Source organism: Salvelinus alpinus, chromosome 1 (assembly GCF_045679555.1).
Source record: "Salvelinus alpinus chromosome 1, SLU_Salpinus.1, whole genome shotgun sequence".
NCBI classification, from domain to species: Eukaryota; Metazoa; Chordata; class Actinopteri; order Salmoniformes; family Salmonidae; genus Salvelinus; species Salvelinus alpinus.
In genome coordinates this window covers 46,413,383-46,432,130 of record NC_092086.1, presented here as the reverse complement: position 1 = coordinate 46,432,130, position 18,748 = coordinate 46,413,383, and the positions used below count along the sequence as shown (strand labels likewise).

At 39.3% G+C, this 18,748-nt stretch overlaps 2 protein-coding genes across 8 annotated transcripts; both read left to right on the top strand.

The window, feature by feature from the left end:
* Positions 1–8: 8 nt before the first annotated feature.
* LOC139577981 (3-phosphoinositide-dependent protein kinase 1-like) lies at positions 9–12,126 on the top strand. 7 transcript variants are annotated; one of them, XM_071405101.1, is made up of 14 exons: positions 9–143; positions 6,075–6,266; positions 6,419–6,461; positions 6,659–6,796; positions 6,909–7,053; positions 8,227–8,324; positions 8,704–8,779; positions 8,962–9,030; positions 9,491–9,587; positions 9,700–9,873; positions 10,020–10,255; positions 10,550–10,607; positions 10,851–11,003; positions 11,102–12,126. In XM_071405101.1, exons 2-14 carry the CDS (start codon positions 6,177–6,179, stop codon positions 11,213–11,215), a joined length of 1,491 nt encoding a protein of 496 aa, XP_071261202.1. In that variant the 5' UTR covers positions 9–143; positions 6,075–6,176; the 3' UTR covers positions 11,216–12,126. The 7 variants fall into 7 exon arrangements, with proteins under 7 accessions (XP_071261202.1, XP_071261213.1, XP_071261236.1 ...); XM_071405112.1 differs by having other exon boundaries at positions 26–143; positions 8,227–8,315; XM_071405135.1 differs by lacking the exon at positions 6,909–7,053 and having other exon boundaries at positions 26–143; positions 6,659–6,791; positions 8,227–8,315.
* A 193-nt stretch (positions 12,127–12,319) lies between these two features.
* LOC139577946 (BTB/POZ domain-containing protein KCTD5-like) lies at positions 12,320–18,467 on the top strand. The gene is made up of 6 exons (XM_071405071.1): positions 12,320–12,822; positions 14,111–14,219; positions 14,445–14,536; positions 14,990–15,085; positions 15,474–15,599; positions 16,200–18,467. The coding sequence occupies exons 1-6, from the start codon at positions 12,604–12,606 to the stop codon at positions 16,227–16,229; spliced, it is 672 nt and encodes a 223-aa protein (XP_071261172.1). The 5' UTR covers positions 12,320–12,603; the 3' UTR covers positions 16,230–18,467.
* The last annotated feature ends 281 nt before the right edge of the window (positions 18,468–18,748 follow it).

Sequence of the window (18,748 nt, the reverse complement as noted above, 5' to 3'; positions counted from 1 at the left end):
AACATATGCGCGTGCTACAAATGAACAAGAGTAAAATGGTTTGTTGTGATATGACGTCACGTTTCGGAAACGAACCCAGTACGTAGCTAGCTTGCTTTATGACTTCCATCCATGTCAGCAAGCAACCAGTTTAGCGTTTGCGGGTAAGATTCACTTTCATGTTCGGTGTTGGGTCTAACAGTCAGCAGCTAGCACTGGTACTGGCTAACGTTAGCTATATTGCTACCTTAGCACATCCGTTGGCCGACCAACACTTTTAAAACTGTGGCAGCACTAGCCGACTAAACTCAACGATGATGGAGTTGAGCAGCGTCTAGTGTGGGCGGACTGGAGTTCCGATGTCATTTTATTTATTTATTTTTTAATACTACGGATTTCTGCACCCAAAGAATAGTCCGCATTTACAAATTACATTGTCCCGTGTAAATGCGGGCTATTCTTTGAGTGCTGAAATCTATCGTTCTTTTTGTAAAAACTTTATTTTATGTGACGTCGGAGCTGCAGTCTGCCCACGCTAACGCTAGTCGGAGCTCAAATAGGTCGTAAATCGTTGAGTTTAGTCGGCTAAATTTGGCTAGGCCTATGCTTCTGCAGCCATCTCTTTACATTACTGTAATGTTACATCTAGAAGGATTGTTCATTTAACATAGCAATGATGTTGGTTTTGGTTATCTGCTACGGTATTCCCATGCATAATAGCGAGATATACTGTATTTTATCATGTATAAATGTCAGCAAGGTTTGAAATTATTATGTTTTAGTCAAATATATCTGTTTGGGCTTCTTGCAGTCAATTTTTAGTCTACAAATTGTTTGCAATTATGTCTTTGCCCCCTGACCATCCGCACAAGAAAGAAAACGGCCTGCTACTGAGTCTAGTTCCCTGATGGAGACCAATTACCCACACACATACAGAAGGCTACAGTCCTCCTGAGAGCTGTAATATTATAGGGTCATAGAGTACCACAGTCATTATACCCATAAAACCTAGCGGTCAAACAGGGAAATGGTTCCAATTGTTTTTCCACCATTCATAGGGGATTTTAGAAACACTTAAAATAAGGGCTTTGTTTTCGTGTAGGCTTACCCTGGTGTGATGTTTTGATAACCGTTTCGATCTCTCTAGGTCTAGGACAAGGTGACTTTTATCAATATATTCACCTGGATTAACCCCCCCAAAATTGAAATGCTAATTAGCTGCTAATATGGCTATCATAAAGAACTACAAATGCCATGATGATCTGGACGAGACTGATGAATCGAGGCGAAGTTAAGAATCTCTGGATTACCTATCTAATGTTAGTTAAATGTAGTAATGAATACATTGACTACATTTCTTTAATGGACAATTCTGTGAACTGTCTTGTGCAAGTTTTAAATTGACCTGTTAGCAAAGGTGTCAGCTAGAGATGACGTGTAGGACCTTTCAGGGATTTGTAGTTTTGCATGTCTACTTTGCTGCTAATTAGCATTTTTGAATCTGAGAGTAAATAGAGCCGAATATAATGGGCCTCTGTACGCCTATGTAGATATTCCATTAAAAATCTGCCATTTCCAGCAACAATAGTCATTTACATCATTAACTATGTCTACACTGTATTTCTGATCAATTTGATGTTATTTTAATGGACAATTTTCAAAAACAAGGACATTTCTAAGTGACCCCAAACTTTTGAACGGTAGTGTATATATTGATAAAAGTCACCTTGTCCGAGAGAAATTTACATGGTTATCAAAATATCACGCCAGGGTAAGCCTACATGAAACACAGCCCTTATTTTACGTTTTTCTAAAATTCCTTATGTTAAAAATTAATGGTAGAAAAACGATTTTTGACCGCTAGGTTTTATGGGTATTATGACACCTCCACTGTGGGGCTCTATGGATAAGCTTGAACACAAACATTTAAGGAAGCTCTCTTTCTCACCTAGGCAAGACGTGTCACAACAGGAAACCACAATGATCTTAATCTGTTCATAAAATAATGTTGTTTAAAAATACAGATTTATGACCAGTTGTTTAAGTTTCCTAGAACACAGGTAATTTACTTTTATTGGCTTGTTTACTGCTTTGGAGGTTAGACTAGGCTATGATTTCCTGTCTCTAGGACAGATGGCTTTGATTGTCTCAGTTAATTATTAGCTTTTTTTGTTTTTACTATAAGAGCTGTTTTCTTCTAAATTGTACATTTCTATGTGCAAAGGGACATACCCTTCTGGTTTCTGTGGTTTATAGTTTTGTCATGGTGTTGTTGGAGCACTGCCTTCCATGGCAGGTGTCTGGAGTGGAAAGTACCCTACACCAGGGATTATCAAATAGATTCAGTCGAAGGCTGTTTTTGTTTTTTTCTTGAGTGGATGGTCAGGGGGCCGGAAAATAATTACAAATAATTTGTTAGTAAATGTTCGTTTTCAATTTCGTCATGTTAAAACTGGCCCACAATTTATTTATTTATCCAGTCAGTCAATAAATAATATAATAATACTCGTAGGAAAGGTTTTCACCTTTGGCTCACAATCTGTAGATACTATACGATTAGAAAGATTCAACATTTATGTAAAACATCACAGCACATTTGAAAAATATATGGCACATGGAAACCAAACGAGTGGTCTATGGTGATAGGTGGGATGGGCTGAGCGTGGCTGAGGGGTGGAATTAAAGAGTTTATTTTCAGTAATGTATTATTGTAATGTGATCATTTGTAGACTAACAATGTACCGCAAGAAGCCCAAACATTGAAATGATTGTTTTTTTCAAATATACAGTCCCAGTCAAAAGTTTGAAAACACCTACTCATTCAAGGGTTTTTCTTTATTTTTACTATTTTCTACATTGTAGAATAATAGTGAAGATATCAAAACTATGAAATAACACATAAGGAATCATGTAGTAACCAAAAAAGTATATAAATATAATATTTGAGATTCTTCAAAGTAGCCACCCTTTGCCTTGATGACAGCTTTGCACACGCTTGGTGTTCTCTCAACCAGCTTCACCTGGAATACTTTTCCAACAATCTTGAAGGAGTTCCCACATATGCTGAGCACTTGTTTTCTGCTTTTCATTCACTCTGTGGTCCAACTCGTCCCAAACCATCTCATTTTGGTTGAGGTCGGTGATTGTGGAGGCCAGGTCATCTGATGCAGCACTCCATCACTCTCCTTCTTGGTCAAAAAGCCCTTACAAATCCTGGAGGTGTGTTGGGTCATTGTCCTGTTTAAAAACAAATGATAGTCCCACTAAGCGCAAACCAGATGGGATGGCATATCGCTGCAGAATTCTGTGGTAGCCATGCTGGTTAAGTGTGCCTTGAATTCTAAATAAATCACTGACCGTGTCACCAGCAAAGCACCATCACACCTCCTCCTCCATGCTCCACAGTGGGAACCACACATGCGGAGGTCATCCATTCACCTACTCTGCATCTCACAAAGACCAGCAGTTGGAACTAAAAATCTCAAATTTGGACTCATCAGACCAAAGGACAGATTTCCACCGGTCTAATGTCCATTGCTTGTGTTTCTTGGCCCAAGCAAGTCTCTTATTCTTATTGATGTCCTTCAGTAGTTTTTTTTTGCAGCAATTCGACCATGAAGGCTTGATTCACAGTCTCCTCTGAACAGTCGATGATGTGTCTGTTACTTGAACTCTGTGAAGCATTTATTTGGCCTGCAATCTGAGGTGCAGTTAATTAACTCTAATGAACTTATCCTCTGCAGCAGAGGTAACTCTGGGTCTTTCTTTCCTGTGCCGGTCCTCATGAGAGCCATTTCCATCATATAGCTTAATGGTTTTTTCACTTGAAGAAACTTTCAAAGTTCTTGAAATTGTCTGCATTGACTGACCTTCATGTCTTAAAGTAATGATGGACTGTAATTTCTCTTTGCTTATTTGAGCTGTTCTTGACATAATATGAACTTGGTATTTTACCAAATAGGGCTATCTTTTGAATACCACCCCTACCTTGTCACAACACAACTGATTGGCTCAAATGCATTAAGAAGGAAAGAAATTCCACAAATTAACTTTTAACAAGCCACACCTAATAATTGAAATGCATTCCAGGTGATTACCTCATGAAGCTGGTTGAGAGAATGTCAAGTGTGTGCAAAGCTGTCATCAAGGCAAAGGGTAGCTACTTTGAAGAATCTAAAATCTAAAATATATTTTGATTTGTTTAGCACTTATTTTGGTTACTACATGATTCCATATGTGTTATTTCCACAAATAACCGGGCTCTCGAGTGGTGCAGCTGTCTAAGGTACTGTCTAAGGTAGTGCTTGAGGCGTCACTACAGACACCCTGGTTCGATTCCAGGCTGTATCACAACCGGCTGTGATTGGGAGGCCCAACGTGTGGCGCACAATTGGCCCAGCGTCGTTTGGGTTTGGCCGGTGTAGGCCGTCATTGTAAATAAGAATTTGTTCTTAACTGACTTGGCTAGTTAAATAAAGGTTCAATTGTAAAACATTTAAATAAATATTTCATAGTTGATGTCTTGACTATTATTCTACAATGTAGAAAATAGTAAAAATAAATAAACTCTTGAATGAGTAGGTGTGTCCAAACTTTTGTCTGGTACTGTATATTTGAATAAAACATAATCATTTCAAACATTGCTTACATTTTGTATACGATCACATATACAGTATCTCTATTATGCGTGGGATTTCCAAAATTAAAATCACTTGGAGCTGATTTGCTGTTGTTATTAGTCTTTTATGTCGAACAATTAAATATATATATATATATTATATATATATATTATATATACACTATGCTGCTTGTGTTTCTATTGTTTTGATGGTTGCTTCTCTCAATGGACTCATTCACCAGTGTTTCTAAACCTTGTGTTTTCTGTTGTAGCTTAAGTCGAACAATCACTTAGCCTAATAAAAGTAATTAATGAAAGTAACTTGCTACCATCATTTCATGATTGTCCCAGGACAATATTCTATAAGATAAACAACCGCTATTAATGTTAAAATATATATATTTAACCTTTATTTAACTAGTTAAGAACAAATTCTTATTTAAAATGACAGCCTAAGAACAGTGGGTTAACTGCCTTGTTCAGGGGCAGAACGACAGATTTTTACCTTGTCAGCTCTGGGATTCCATCTAGACACCTTCATCTAGACACCTTTCGGTTACTGGCCCAATGCTCTAACCACTAGGCGGCCTGCCACCCCATGCTATGTTGTTGTCTTTGGTCTCTCTTTATGTAGTGTTTTCCCTTGTCGTGATGTGTGTTTTGTCCTATATTTTCATTTTATTTATTTTTAATCCCAGCCCCCGTCCCCACAGGAAGCCTTTTGCCGTTTGGTAGGCCGTCATTGTAAATAAGAATTTGTTCTTAACTGGCTTGCCTAGTTAAATAAAAATGTTAAAAAGCATGGCAGCAACACATGACAACATAGCATGGTAGCAACATAACATGACAACAATGTGGTAGCAACACAACATGGCAGCAGCACAATATGGTAGCAGCACAAAACAGAGTACAAACACTCTTGGGCACAGACAACAGCACAAAGGGGAAGAAGGTAGAGCCAACAATACATCACACAAAGCAGCCACATCTGTCAGTAAGAGTGTTCATGACTGAGTCTTTGAATGAAGAGATGGAGATAAAACGGTCCAGTTTGAGTGTTTGTTGCAGCTCGTTCCAGTTGCTAGCTGCAGCGAACTGAAAAGAGGGGCGACTCAGGGATGTGTGCTTTGGGGACCTTTAACAGAATGTGTTGTATGTGGAGGATGAGGGCTGCAGTAGATATCTCAGATATTAAAGACCCTTTCTCTCTTGGAGTCTTACTTGAATAATGATATGGTATTTATAAGGAATTGGAACAACACCTGTAGTCATGTGTGAAAAAAAACATAAACAAGAACCCTCCCTGTGCGGAAGCAGCACGCTAGTTTATCAGCTGTGGGTTACTCGCTGTATGGTGGTTTTCTTGTGTGTGTGGGTGTGTGTATGTGTGAGAGAGAGGGGAGGGAGGGAAAGTGTAGTGTAGCTTCATTTTTTTGTTATGTGACTGTTGTTTTTCTGTCTCTGTACATCCTTTAAGGTATGATGCCGTTCCTATTCTGTCCAGCATCATCCTGTGTTCCTCCCCTCCTCCTTCTATGGTAAGAATCACCTGGACTCCAGTTTGTTCCACCATCTAAGAATGGAGGGCCCTCAAGCCTCCCCAAAGCTTGTAAAGCAGCCAGAGGACTTTAAATTTGGTCGAATTCTAGGAGAAGGCTCCTATTCAACAGTAAGTCCTCATAATTTTCTATGGTGTTGTATTTTGTGTGTGGGGCTTACAGATTACAGTTGCAGTCATATTAATGACTTTTTATTTTCTATTGTTGGTAAAGGGTTGGATTGTTAAAAAACAAATCTTTGTTGATTGCAAACTTGTTTCAGGTTGTGCTGGCAAGAGAACAGGCCACAGGGAAGGAATATGCTAGTAAGACACTACCAATATGTTTTCTCTTGTTGCATGATGCTGATGATTCTCAAGTGGCGTTCAAGTGACTGTCCTGGATTCTGCTATTAACTTAAATGCATTTGTGCTGAACAATAATGCTCTTTGAAGTGAGGAAACTGGAATTTGATTCAGTCATAAACACAGAGTGAAGCATATCGGTTTGAATTGTGTTTCAGTGAAGATTCTGGAGAAGCTGCACATCCGGAAGGAGAACAAGGCACATTGCGTGACACGAGAGAGGGATATCATGTCAAGCTTAGACCATCCATTTATCGTCAAGCTCTACTTTACATTTCAAGATGTGAAAAGGTTGTGTATCCTTTGAAATAATCAGAACATGGGCTACTTTAAGACTTCTACATAATAATATCTGGTCTCATCTATTTTGTGATCTTAGTACCATTATCCTTAACTGCCTCCTGTTAGATTTTGGCATAAGCTATGCAAGAAATGGGGAATTACTGAAATACATTCGCAAAATAGGCTCATTCGATGAGACGTGCACTAGATTCTACTCTGCTGAAATAGTATGTGCATTACAGTATTTGCATTCTAAAGGCATAATTCACAGGTAAGACCAATTTCACAATGTATTATTAAGTTTGACAAACATTAATTTATTTGATATTTTTTTATCTTTCAATCATTTTTTATGGAAGTTTTATAATGTTGGCTCTATTTTCGGGCTGCCACTAAGGAGGTGCAAGTGTCAAACGCACGTTAGTTTTCAATTTCGTCATGTAAAAACTGGCACACTGGCATTTTCCAGACCTAATGCCAGGTTCGGCAATTTGCCTGTCTAACATCAGCTCGCTTGCGCTTAGTAAACATTTTGGAGGTTTTTGCCCTCTGCTTTTTCATTATTCACAATTCACATACTTGCATACTATATAAACATTTTTGAGAATCTGCCTAGCACATAGGTAACGATACAATCGACAGGAGCCTAGTATTTTGTATAGACGTGCAAATGCTATGGGTAAAGACACGTGAATTGAAAATGTACTGCAGATCCTAAAACATACACACATATGCCTACCTGCATACTTCATTTCACTTGTTCAAAGTATTGATCCCCAGCTCCAAAGAGCGCCTCTCATCTGGTTACCAAAGACGCACTCCTCCAAACATATTTAAATTATTCAGTCCTATAATGCAGTATCAATGGTACGCCTAAGCTATATTTCGCTTATTGAGGATGTGCCTCACACATACAATACAATTTACAGGAGCCTAGTATGACATATAGGCTAGGCTCATTGAAGCCAATTACAACAATGTTGACTTCCAACTCTCCAAACATAGGCTATTGAGCAAACTCGTTACTGTAGCCTATGCTATTTAATAAACTTTAGTATCAATCCAAAATGGACCAGGATTAAATAATATTCTGTGCCTCCAGCCGAATTGGAAGTGATGACAACGCAAAGACTGTCAATAACCAACAGAACTTGAGACAAACACACGCAGTATTAAGCCATGGAACGCATTGATTGGCCAGTGAGTGGCCAAGCCCTCATCACACCTACAACTTATTCATTCATCAAAACTCAGCCCTTTTGCGCCACTGCCAGCTATTGTAGTCATAATTCCGGCTGTGAAAATGGCAAAAATATTTCTGACACACCCCTGAACCAATAGCGCTATCGCCAGTGCTTAGATTTACCACTGCGCTAGGTTTGTTAAAATGTCATGATATTCATTTTATTTTAAAGTTTTAAATGGTGTGGCTTTTTCTTTACAGGGACCTCAAACCAGAGAATATTTTACTGAATGAGGACATGCACATTCAAATAACAGACTTTGGAACTGCAAAACAACTCTCATCAGATGGTACACAAAGTAATTTAACACATATTGCTTTGTCTTTGTGTAATTTTCCTCCAGTTTGTTGATAGACTAAGTACAGTACATTGGTTTGTTTACCCCTTATCGTATTGTGGTTAACTTGTCTATCTATACCTCTCTAAAGGCTAACAGAAAAGTGTTTTTGTTATTTATAGGCACATGCACAAGGGTCTCTATGTGGACTTCATAGATATGGAAGCAAATTATAGCAAATTGCTAGTTATACAGTGCTCGGAATATCATTTTAATAGGTATGAGTCAATAATGTCATTTTAAGCACAATAGACTCAAGACATCTTCAGTGACAGTACCAAATGTGTCATGTGAATAATTTGTCCATACATCTAATTCATATGATTGTTTTCTTTTGCAGACAGAGCAAACTCCTTTGTTGGAACAGCTGAGTATGTTTCTCCAGAGCTACTGACTCAGAAATCTGCCTGCAAAAGGTAGTTTGATTTGAATCCAATATTCAAGTTATCTGTTAGTGTATCACTTCTAGCCTCGCTTGCCATGCTTTATGCAGCTGGGAACAAGACTCGTGTATTTCTGGCAATGTTTACATGACTATGATACAACCCAACACTGAAAAAAGTTAACTGAATCTGTCATGTTTTCTGATGTGTTTTAGCTCTGACCTTTGGGGTTTAGGCTGTATCATCTACCAGTTGGTAGCAGGATTACCTCCATTTAGAGCTGGGTAAGTTGCGTATCGTACATTATTATTTTCCTTTTTGAATATTCAGGTAAAATATTTGAGAAGCGTCATTGTCAGGGGCTTTGCAGAAGCGCACTTTGATTTGGTAAACGATTTAGTCTATTTGTTATCGCAGTCTAAAAACACTGTGTGAAATAACAGGAAGTTATGGCTGTGGTGTTTATGACTTGTTTGTGTATTGAGTGCCTGGAGGCTTGAAGAAACCCCAGTCTCTCTCTCACATGGCAGCAGCTTCATGGTTCAACTATAAACCAACACATTTACCTCAAAGCCCTTTCAAAGCCAAGTACAGTGACAGTTGTGTATACTGTATGCATCTTCCACTTCCAGGCAATCAAGCCCCAAAGAAGACATCAATATGACACAAGTTCTAACATGGGCCTTGCATTCTCATATGATCTTCTGTCTGTCCATGTGTTTGATGGTGTTATTTGCTCACCAGGAATGACTACCTGAAATTCCAGAAGATTATTAAACTGGAGTATGAATTTCCTGATAAATTCTTTCCTAATGCGAAGGATCTAGTGGAACAGCTTCTAGTGAGTCTAATCATATGAATTATTAAAATACATTCGGATGTTGTTCCTCAGTTGCATACTATGACCCAATGAGTGTCATTATTAACTAAGCATTGCTTTATTTTTGTGGTAGTGCTTGGATCCCTCCAACCGATTAGGTTGTGAGGAGATGGGTGGGTACAACCCTCTCAGAGCCCATCTTTTCTTTAAGGCCGTCACATGGGAGAACCTTCACCTACAGACACCCCCCAAACTCACACCCTACCTGCCAGCCATGGCTGAGGATGATGAGGACTATTATGGAAACGTAGGTTTTTCCCTCTTGACATATATGATAAAAGGTTGGCACAAATCCTTGTTGACATATTCTTTCCCCAATATGTCAAATTAGCATGTCCTTGTTTTGTAATCTGTACTGAAAACACCCTGATCGTGATGTGGTTCCATCCACAGTATGATGACCTCCTCAGCCAGTTCAGCAACATGCAGGTTGTCCTTTCCCGCTCCTGTCAACCACTGTTTGTGGCCAACCCCAGTCCCATCCCCAACTCCAACCCTGCACAAAGGCCCAACAGCAACATCAAGCAGTACATTCATGACCTGGACAACAACTCTTTTGAGCTGGACCTGCAGTTTTCCACTGAGGTGAAGCGGCTACTGCTTGAGAAACAGACAAGCAGAAACCCCTGGTAGGCCTGCAGCGATGTACTCACGAGCAAATCATGTTTTTGTGGACAAAGTGTCAGAAGACTAACTGTCAATATTATCTCACCATAATATTGACACATACTGTAGTTGATGATCTCATGCTCGTATGTTGGGATTCATATGTTAACTTACAATATTTACACAATTCTACGTGTTACATCTTGTAAACATGAAGTACTTTACCTAAAGACAATACAATGCCAACAATAACATGATATACTGTGTGAACTGTATCAAGAAAGATTTTGGGAATTAACTTTTTTTTATGTATTAAGGAATCAGTTTGTGGAGAATAATTTGATCCTCAAGATGGGACCAGTGGACAAAAGGAAGGTAAGGATTTATGTAATCCTGAATTACTTTACAGTAATGTTCTATTTTTCAGTTTGAAGGGGAGGAGTGAATGTCTTGATACTGTACTCTTCCAACCCTAAAGCAACATACTTCCATCCTCTGGCAGTTGTTTGTAATTGCTGCCAGGAATCAATTTGGGGCATCTTGAACCATACTTACTGACTTTACCTACAGGCAAGGGATTTATTTTTTATGTCTGAGAATTGCTCTCTGCTTTTACAGGGGCTGTTTGCACGTCGGCGCCAGCTATTGTTGACTGAGGGACCACACCTTTACTATGTGGACCCAGTTAACAAGGTTTTGAAAGGAGAGATCCCCTGGTCCCCCGCACTGCGCCCAGAGGCCAAGAACTTCAAGACCTTCTTTGTCCATACAGTAATGAATTAGTCTATTGTAATTAATAGCTCACCCTTAGCTAACAAAACTCACTTTATAAAACTATCAGTAATGGTGACCTATCCTCCTCTTTGCAGCCTAACAGAACATACTATCTGATGGACCCATGTGGGAATGCTGACAAATGGTGCAAGAAAATTCAAGAAGTGTGGCAAAAGATCTATAACAAGCATTGTAACTCATGCATGTAGGTTGGGTACACTATCTTTTGAAGACCCTGTAATGACAGGAGACAGAAAATGAAGGCGTTAATTCATAAATGATGGAAAACACCTAGCTGTAATGTAGCTTACAAGTTGGTTTCCCTATTACTCCACACATTTAATTTCTTGTAGGGCAGCAGGTTCATCAGGGCATGTTCCATTGTAATGCAGAATTTGATACATTCAGCTGGATCTAAAGAAATTCTGGTATAGAAAGGACCTATTATTCAAGGAAGTAGAATGGCTATTGCAACTATTCTAACTGATGATTTCTTAGGCTTGGATGGTCTCATGTCTGACACGGTGGCCTTGGTACTCCTAAGCTATTTATCTTCTATAGCAGAGAATAAACTTTGGTCAAACCACATGGGCTGGTGCTGCTTTAGAAATTAGGATTTGACTTGGATGTTGGTTGAACAGTTCATCCAAATTGCAGAGGAGGATGTTGTAGCCTGTTTTTGACTGTTCTCATTTCTGGGAGAAGTTGATTGTAAATGTTAGACAGATATTTTGTTAGTCTATTCTACCGACCATTGCTGTGATGTACAAAGTGGGATGCAAGTAAAGTGTAAGATGAATATTTTGTATTTGTTTTAGGCTTTTATCCTTTGCTGATTAATCCTCATGTTATCCAAACAGTTCAAATATGGTAATAATTTGGATTAAAGTCCCGGCTCCATGTTTACATAATTTAAATGTAAATAGTTGATAATGGTAAATTATGATATTTTGCTACCTTTCATTGTAATCTATATTTTATTTATGGATGGTGACATTGTTATGTTTTACATAAATAGATGTGGGCCTGGCCTATTTTTTGTGTTAAAGTTTCAAATTGTTAATTGGAAGAATGCAGCATATATATAAGGTGGCTTGGTAATAAAAGCATTTTGACAAACGTCCTGTGATTATTTATACTTCGCTTGGGTGAAGGCTCAGTATGATCATTTTGGGACCAACCCTTTTTTGAAGTCATGGAGTCCCAACTGCAAAAATGATTCTTATGAGAAGGATGCAGGGAGTGGGGGGAGGGGTCATCACTAGCTTCAGTAGCCACAAAGTTATAAACCCCGCCCATTTCTACAATTTATTATCTTAGAATCTTATTTTAAAGTTAAGCCTAACTTTAACCACACTGCTAAACTTATGCCTGACCCTAACCTTAAATTAAGACCAAAAAATAAAACATTTGTAGCCAATTTTGACTGTGGCTGTGGAATCTGACAGATGTATAATAAAAACTGGAAACCGGTGGGTGGGGGTTGTCAAACTTGGATTACCGTACTTCATGACTATGCCTTACTCAGTTTCCCGGCTCGCTTCAACTCAGTTCCTGTAACTTTAGATAGCGACGCATCCAGGTTCGAGGAGCTGGGATGGCGGAGAAGAGCCCTGACTCCAACGGCTCAGTTGACCAGTGTCCCGCCCTGTCTCCGGAACAGAGAATGCAGTCAGCTGGGATCGGGGCATCCAAATGGGTCCGTCTGAATGTCGGTGGGACATACTTTCTCACAACGAGGCAAACGTTGTGCCGAGACTCAAAATCATTCCTGTACCGTCTGTGCCAGGCCGACCCCGACCTCGACTCTGACAAGGTACGGATATCTATCTATCTAGCTAAACAACGTTACTAGCTAGTTGGCTAATGTTAACTAGTTAACCTTTATTGTACACATCATGTGAATGTTCTAACGTTAATTTACGTTACCTAGCTAGCACATCCAGACCGATTTACTAACTAGTTAGCTAGTTATTTTAGTTGTTTAGCCAGGAAGTAAGCCAAACTGATAGCTAATTTAGATGGTCAACGTTAGCTACTACCGTCGTTACTAGTACAGGCTAGCTAGTTCAGCTGGCCAACGTTAACTCCCAAAGAACTTGTCTAACTAGCTAAATAACGTTACCGTTAACGTTAGTTTTGTTTTTCTGGATAACCCTCCTGACTACAGATCTACAGTAGCTAACTTAACAAATATTAATTTGTACAGCAGCACGTTTCTACTCGTACTAAGATAGATAACATTCGTATATAGTACTAGTATCTGTCAGTTCGCTAACAGGCAAGTTTGCTATCTAGTCAACCACAATAAACTGTTACTGTAGCTATTTAGCTGGTGAATAACGCCTACACGCCAATGGACCATAAAATACATTGTTGACAAGACCAGCAAGTAGTATATCTTTTTTTGTAAATAATTGGGCTTATAATATACAATTGTGCAAATGAGCCCCCCTTTCCCGAAAAGGAGCGTTGCCCCTGTAAAATAAAGTATGATAATCCACATGTTGAATGTGTTTACCATCCTGATTTCCAACACTCAAAGGTCACCATGCATCATTTAACAGGAGGATGACATTTAAAAGCGGCCAAAAGACCTTACAAGACAAGTTGGCTCAGTCATACAGATGCAGTTGCAATGAGTCTTGGGCTCTGAAAGATCCACAGTATCCCAGCAGAATAGTTTCATCCCATAGTTATCTAGGATATTTACGAAACTATGCTGATTAGCGTTTCTAATTTGAAGTCGAGGTGAAAGTCTCCAATGTCTGTAATGTTCATGTGCCCAGTGTAATGTAAGGAGATGTATCTCTGCCCTCTGTATTGATTCTTGCTAATGATGGCGCGTGTGTGTGAAGGCTGGAGCAAGGCCGCTGTGGTGATCCTTCAGGGATAATGAGACCTGCTAAATGTCAGTTACCCCATGTTGGCGCTGCTCCAAGCTCTGGCCACAGAGCTGTTGTATCCATGGATTGGCAATGGGTTTATGCTATTGCACAGTTCTGTTTCGATGTTTGTCACTGTACAAAAATCGTCAATGGTTTCTCCCCAGATTTGTTATCGATTGTCTGCTTTTCTCATTGTTATCGACTTTCTTTCTTCAGGATGAAACGGGTGCCTATTTGATAGACCGGGACCCAACATACTTTGGTCCAGTGCTCAACTACCTGAGGCATGGGAAACTGGTGCTCAATAGAGGCCTTGCCGAGGAAGGTATGATGATAATGTCTTGGGGATATTCTGAGATATGCTGAGACATGTCTGAAGAAATGTGCCATTCTGTTATCTTTGTTGCTGTTTCTTTTTCGCTCTAACACGTCACACGCTAACAATCACACTTATTACATTTAACACCACAGCATTTCTCATTAGCATACATAGTTGTTTTCAATGATTGGGGTTTTAAGAACTGGTTAAATACATTCTGTTCCTCTCAAGGTGTACTGGAAGAGGCTGAATTCTACAATATCCCTTCTTTGATCAAGCTAATTAAAGACAAAATCAGGGAGAGGGACTGCAAAACAGTTCAGGTGTGTGGGCTTGACTAAAATTGTCATTGCTATCTGGGTGATTTCTTTCTTCCCTGAGACTGTCCTGTTGTAATCACTAATACAGAGCTCTGGATATTAAAAGGGGCAGTGGAGTGGCATGTCAGCCTTGGTGCCTCTAAGGCCCTCTAACTACTGTCGAGAGGCACATCCTTGGCAAGCTCCCTCCCAAGGATCACCTCTGTTTACATGGTCTAATACTGCAATGACTCTGGGCACAAGCTCTGCTTAAGCTACTGGGATTTCCAGGTCTTGTTGATGTATTTGCATTAGTCCAGAGTCTCCTTACCCTTGCCAGGTAGAGGAGGTCAGGAATTGGCACATACTCGCTATGCTCTGCTCTGGGGGGGATGGGTGATTCATATGTAGCCTATTGAGAGCACTTGCTGCTCTGTTGCATGTGAATTAACATGGCCTCTTTCTCTCTCTCCACAGCTCCCTATAAAACATGTCTATAGAGTCTTGCAGTGCCAAGAAGAGGAGCTAACACAAATGGTTTCCACCATGTCAGATGGTTGGAAGTTTGAGCAGGTAATTATCCTGAAAGGAAGACATTGGGGAGTGTTCTGCCTCCTATTTTCAGAAATGTTCCTTTCGGCTGCACTTTGACTTGTGTTGGTTGATTTACTGTTCACAGATGATGCTGAGTTCAGTGTATAACATAAATACTATAATTGTCTTCATTTGTAGTCCCTCTGAAATATAACCTTGCAGCATAATTTGGTTACATAAAACAAAAATAAGTTAAGATCCTTAAGTAGAATAGAAATTGTCTACTGTAATCTGTTACATTGTTTTGACTGTGCCTGGCAAGCTGTTGGAAAGATTAGATTTCCCATGTGTGCATGTTTCCTCTAGTCCCTTAGAAACATTTCCCTTCTCATTGGTCATTGGTTCCCCCCTTTTTTCCCCCCCTCAGTTGGTCAGTATTGGCTCCTCATATAACTATGGAAACGAAGACCAGGCAGAGTTCCTGTGTGTTGTCTCTAAGGAGCTACATAACCAATCATACGGCACAAGCAGTGAACCAAGTGAAAAGGCCAAGGTGAGTATCCCAGAACTGCAACAAAAACGTCTTTCATCAACTTCCTGACCATTGTTACAACCATTTATTGTGACTTACACTAAGTTTGGTATACATGTTGTCTATCACATGTCTAACATAAATGCACACAATTGTTTTATTGGTCATGGATGCTGCAATTCCTTTCTTTGCATGCTGCATTTCCTGCAGAGGACAAGTACAAGGATTGTTAGAAACATTTTGCCAATGAATGTATCTACCTTTGAATATAAGGGGACAATTGGTGAGATTTTGTTTAGACCCCTGCCATTGTGGCCTTAAACCTTTCTCGAAGAGCCCCTTCTCCCCTTGTGCCATATCATCCCTATGAGCCCATTACCTAGAGAGCATCCCGCTAATCATTATCTAGACAAGAGCAATGCCTCGATAATGATTTAAACTACTTTAATATTTAATGACCTCCTGTCACTAGCTTCTGCAGTTCATAGAATTCTCCATAGCCTTAGTCTCCCCGCTTTCCAGTCAAAAAAACCTTTTGTCAAAGGTTTTTTGAAACATCTGTCTAGTATGAAATATACAGGCCTAAACATCTTATTTTGCTCTGACCATTTTCTTTTGCAGATTCTTCAAGAACAAGGCTCTCGAATGTGAAGAGACTGTTCAGTTCTTAGGATTGCGTCCTGCTATGATGTCCAGATATAAAGACACAAACTACATCACATTCTGAGGAGCGTTATGGCATGCTGAAGAAGCTGGCTAACTGCAGTCTATACATTGTACACACCATTTTTCTTTCAGATATCAAATCAAAATGTGCAATTGATAGCATTACTCTGTTTTTGGGCCTACATAGTAAAACTGGACTGTAGATTTTCACACAGAGAGAAGGGCCTTATCACTTATCATATTGTCCACAGCATTTATACTTGGTCCATCAATTATTTACTCAGGGTCTCTAATAGTGTTTTGGAAGATGCATTAGGTGTGCACTGTCTGGTGGGACATTATTACAAACATCTGTGCGTACTACATTATGCCAGTCCTTCACATACAAAAATCAAACCTCTGAGAAATTAATTGGAAAGCATGTTTTAAAAGTTAGATATTTAAGACTATTTATATGGAGTTGTATAGATTCATACTGTCTTGTTAGAGCCGAAGACTGTATCGACAGTTTTTATTTATTTTAAACCGAGATTATTTATGTCCCTTTCCAAATATCCCTTCAACCTGCACATGATCAGTTTTTTGGAAGGAGGACATTCGTATAACTACTTCTACCAGGGTTCTTGTATGATAATGATGTTGGGGGATGCCAGATGTTTAGAGGACTAAAACTTGTCTTCCATCCCTGGACTCTGGCGGGTTTTAGTTGGGTTACCTGTTACGCAGCCACTGTGGAACTGGAACACATTGTTACATTTTAGAGGACATTATACCTAGAGCCATTTGATAGGCACATTTTTTTTTCACATTGACATATGACAGTGACTGTTATCGGCTGATGTTGCGAAGGGCCTGTTTTCCATTTTACGTGAGAAAGAAAATCGTTTTTTGTCTCTTGCATGAATTAGTGCATATCTGCTTGTTTGTGTGTGTATACACAATCCTTAAGCTTCTGCGGTTTAACTATATTGAGCTTTGATAGGGCTGTATACCAAGCAAAATTACACCAAACTCTGGCGGTTTGCAATCATGCAAGTTCTGAGCTAAAATGCTTTGGTCATGTATTGATGAAAAGATTGGAAATTATAATTTGTAGTCATTACCATTGTTCAACTTGTAGATGGTTGAGCTACTTATTGAATACATTAACATTGTCAGTACATGAAAACATTTCTTTTTGAAAATGTTGCCTTTGTTCAATGACCAAATCAATGTCAGAATTTCAACTTTAATCTGAATTTCTTTTGTCAGGGATAAGGAAGTTCGGTAGACAACATGCATATCTATGAGGATTTGTACATAGAGGAAGTATAATAATATTCAGATGTGTTATCAGTGTATGCTTTTTCTTCCTAACACACACACAGGGCTTTAACTAGTGGAATACAAGCTATAATCTCTGTAAAGGTCAACTGGACCCCTCCTGTTGCCTGATCAAGGTAAAGTTTACATGTCTAGTGTTTTATAATCCGGATCTTACTTACCTTGCCATTGTGACACAATGCTCTAATTTGGCTGGTTTAAACATCTGTATATTACTATGTTTACATATCCCAGATACCCAGGTAGTTGCTGCCATTTATCTAGTACTCAGACGGATAGTTTTCCAACATTTTCCGTGGACAGGTTTTTTCTTGTTCACTGAGTTGTTTTGTGGTGATAAGTGCCTCTTGCCTCTGAGGCTTCACAGTGCATGTGAAATCTGTGTAGCAGTGATGCCCATAACCACAAGGGTGCATTGTTTGTGTCCACCCTGCAGTGACAGTGAAGACATGCGTGTCTAGTGTGGTGTCCTTTGACTGCAGATTCTTAAACACAGAAGGGGGTGTCAGCCATTGCATGCATGGCCTTATTCACCTTCCACCATGCCCTCAGCTCTGCAGGACACCACTTCACTCCACTGTGACACTTCAGCTCCTGTTTGACCGTTATTTTCTAGAATGCTTATCAAGACACGTGATCCCTCTGAGGCTGCTGTGGGTTTCTAATGGGACATTGTTCCAGTTTTCTGTTAAATGTATTTTTAAAATGAACAGGCAGACAATTGTTATTTTCTCACTGCTGTTCCTATATATTAGTATCAAATGTTTTTGTATTTTTTTTATCCTACTGTATATACATACTATATTATATACATGTAATAGCATGTTTTGACTGGGGATAATGGAAATTATGGTGATGCTAGACCTGGTGGATTTAATCAATAAATGGTAATGAATTCAACTCTTGTATTGTATTTGAACAAACTGTTGCAGAGCCATAGAGAAATACTAACCACATGGCTCTGTCATCAATATGTTAGATGTACTGTATAGAGCAAGGGTGCACTTGAAAGGAAATATGGTAATCACTAAGCATCTTTAGACACTGGTAGGATTGTAAATAAGAATTTGTTCTTAACAGACTTACCTAGTTAGATAAATCTCAAATGACAGACTCAAGTTTGGTCCATCACAGGGTTAAATCATATTGAGCAACTGTTCAAACAAAGCTCCATTCAGTAG

What these genes read in the sequence shown, in the direction of transcription:
- LOC139577981 (XM_071405101.1), top strand. Translation starts at nt 6,177, where the DNA reads ATGGAGGGCCCTCAAGCCTCCCCAAAGCTTGTAAAGCAGCCAGAGGAC. An exon ending in GAGAAGGCTCCTATTCAACA is followed by an intron (nt 6,267 to 6,418) that starts GTAAGTCCTCAT and finishes AACTTGTTTCAG; the next exon opens with GTTGTGCTGGCAAGAGAACA. An exon ending in TCAAGATGTGAAAAGGTTGT is followed by an intron (nt 6,797 to 6,908) that starts GTATCCTTTGAA and finishes GCCTCCTGTTAG; the next exon opens with ATTTTGGCATAAGCTATGCA.
- LOC139577946 (XM_071405071.1), top strand. Translation starts at nt 12,604, where the DNA reads ATGGCGGAGAAGAGCCCTGACTCCAACGGCTCAGTTGACCAGTGTCCC. An exon ending in CCGACCTCGACTCTGACAAG is followed by an intron (nt 12,823 to 14,110) that starts GTACGGATATCT and finishes TTCTTTCTTCAG; the next exon opens with GATGAAACGGGTGCCTATTT. An exon ending in AACCAAGTGAAAAGGCCAAG is followed by an intron (nt 15,600 to 16,199) that starts GTGAGTATCCCA and finishes TTTCTTTTGCAG; the next exon opens with ATTCTTCAAGAACAAGGCTC.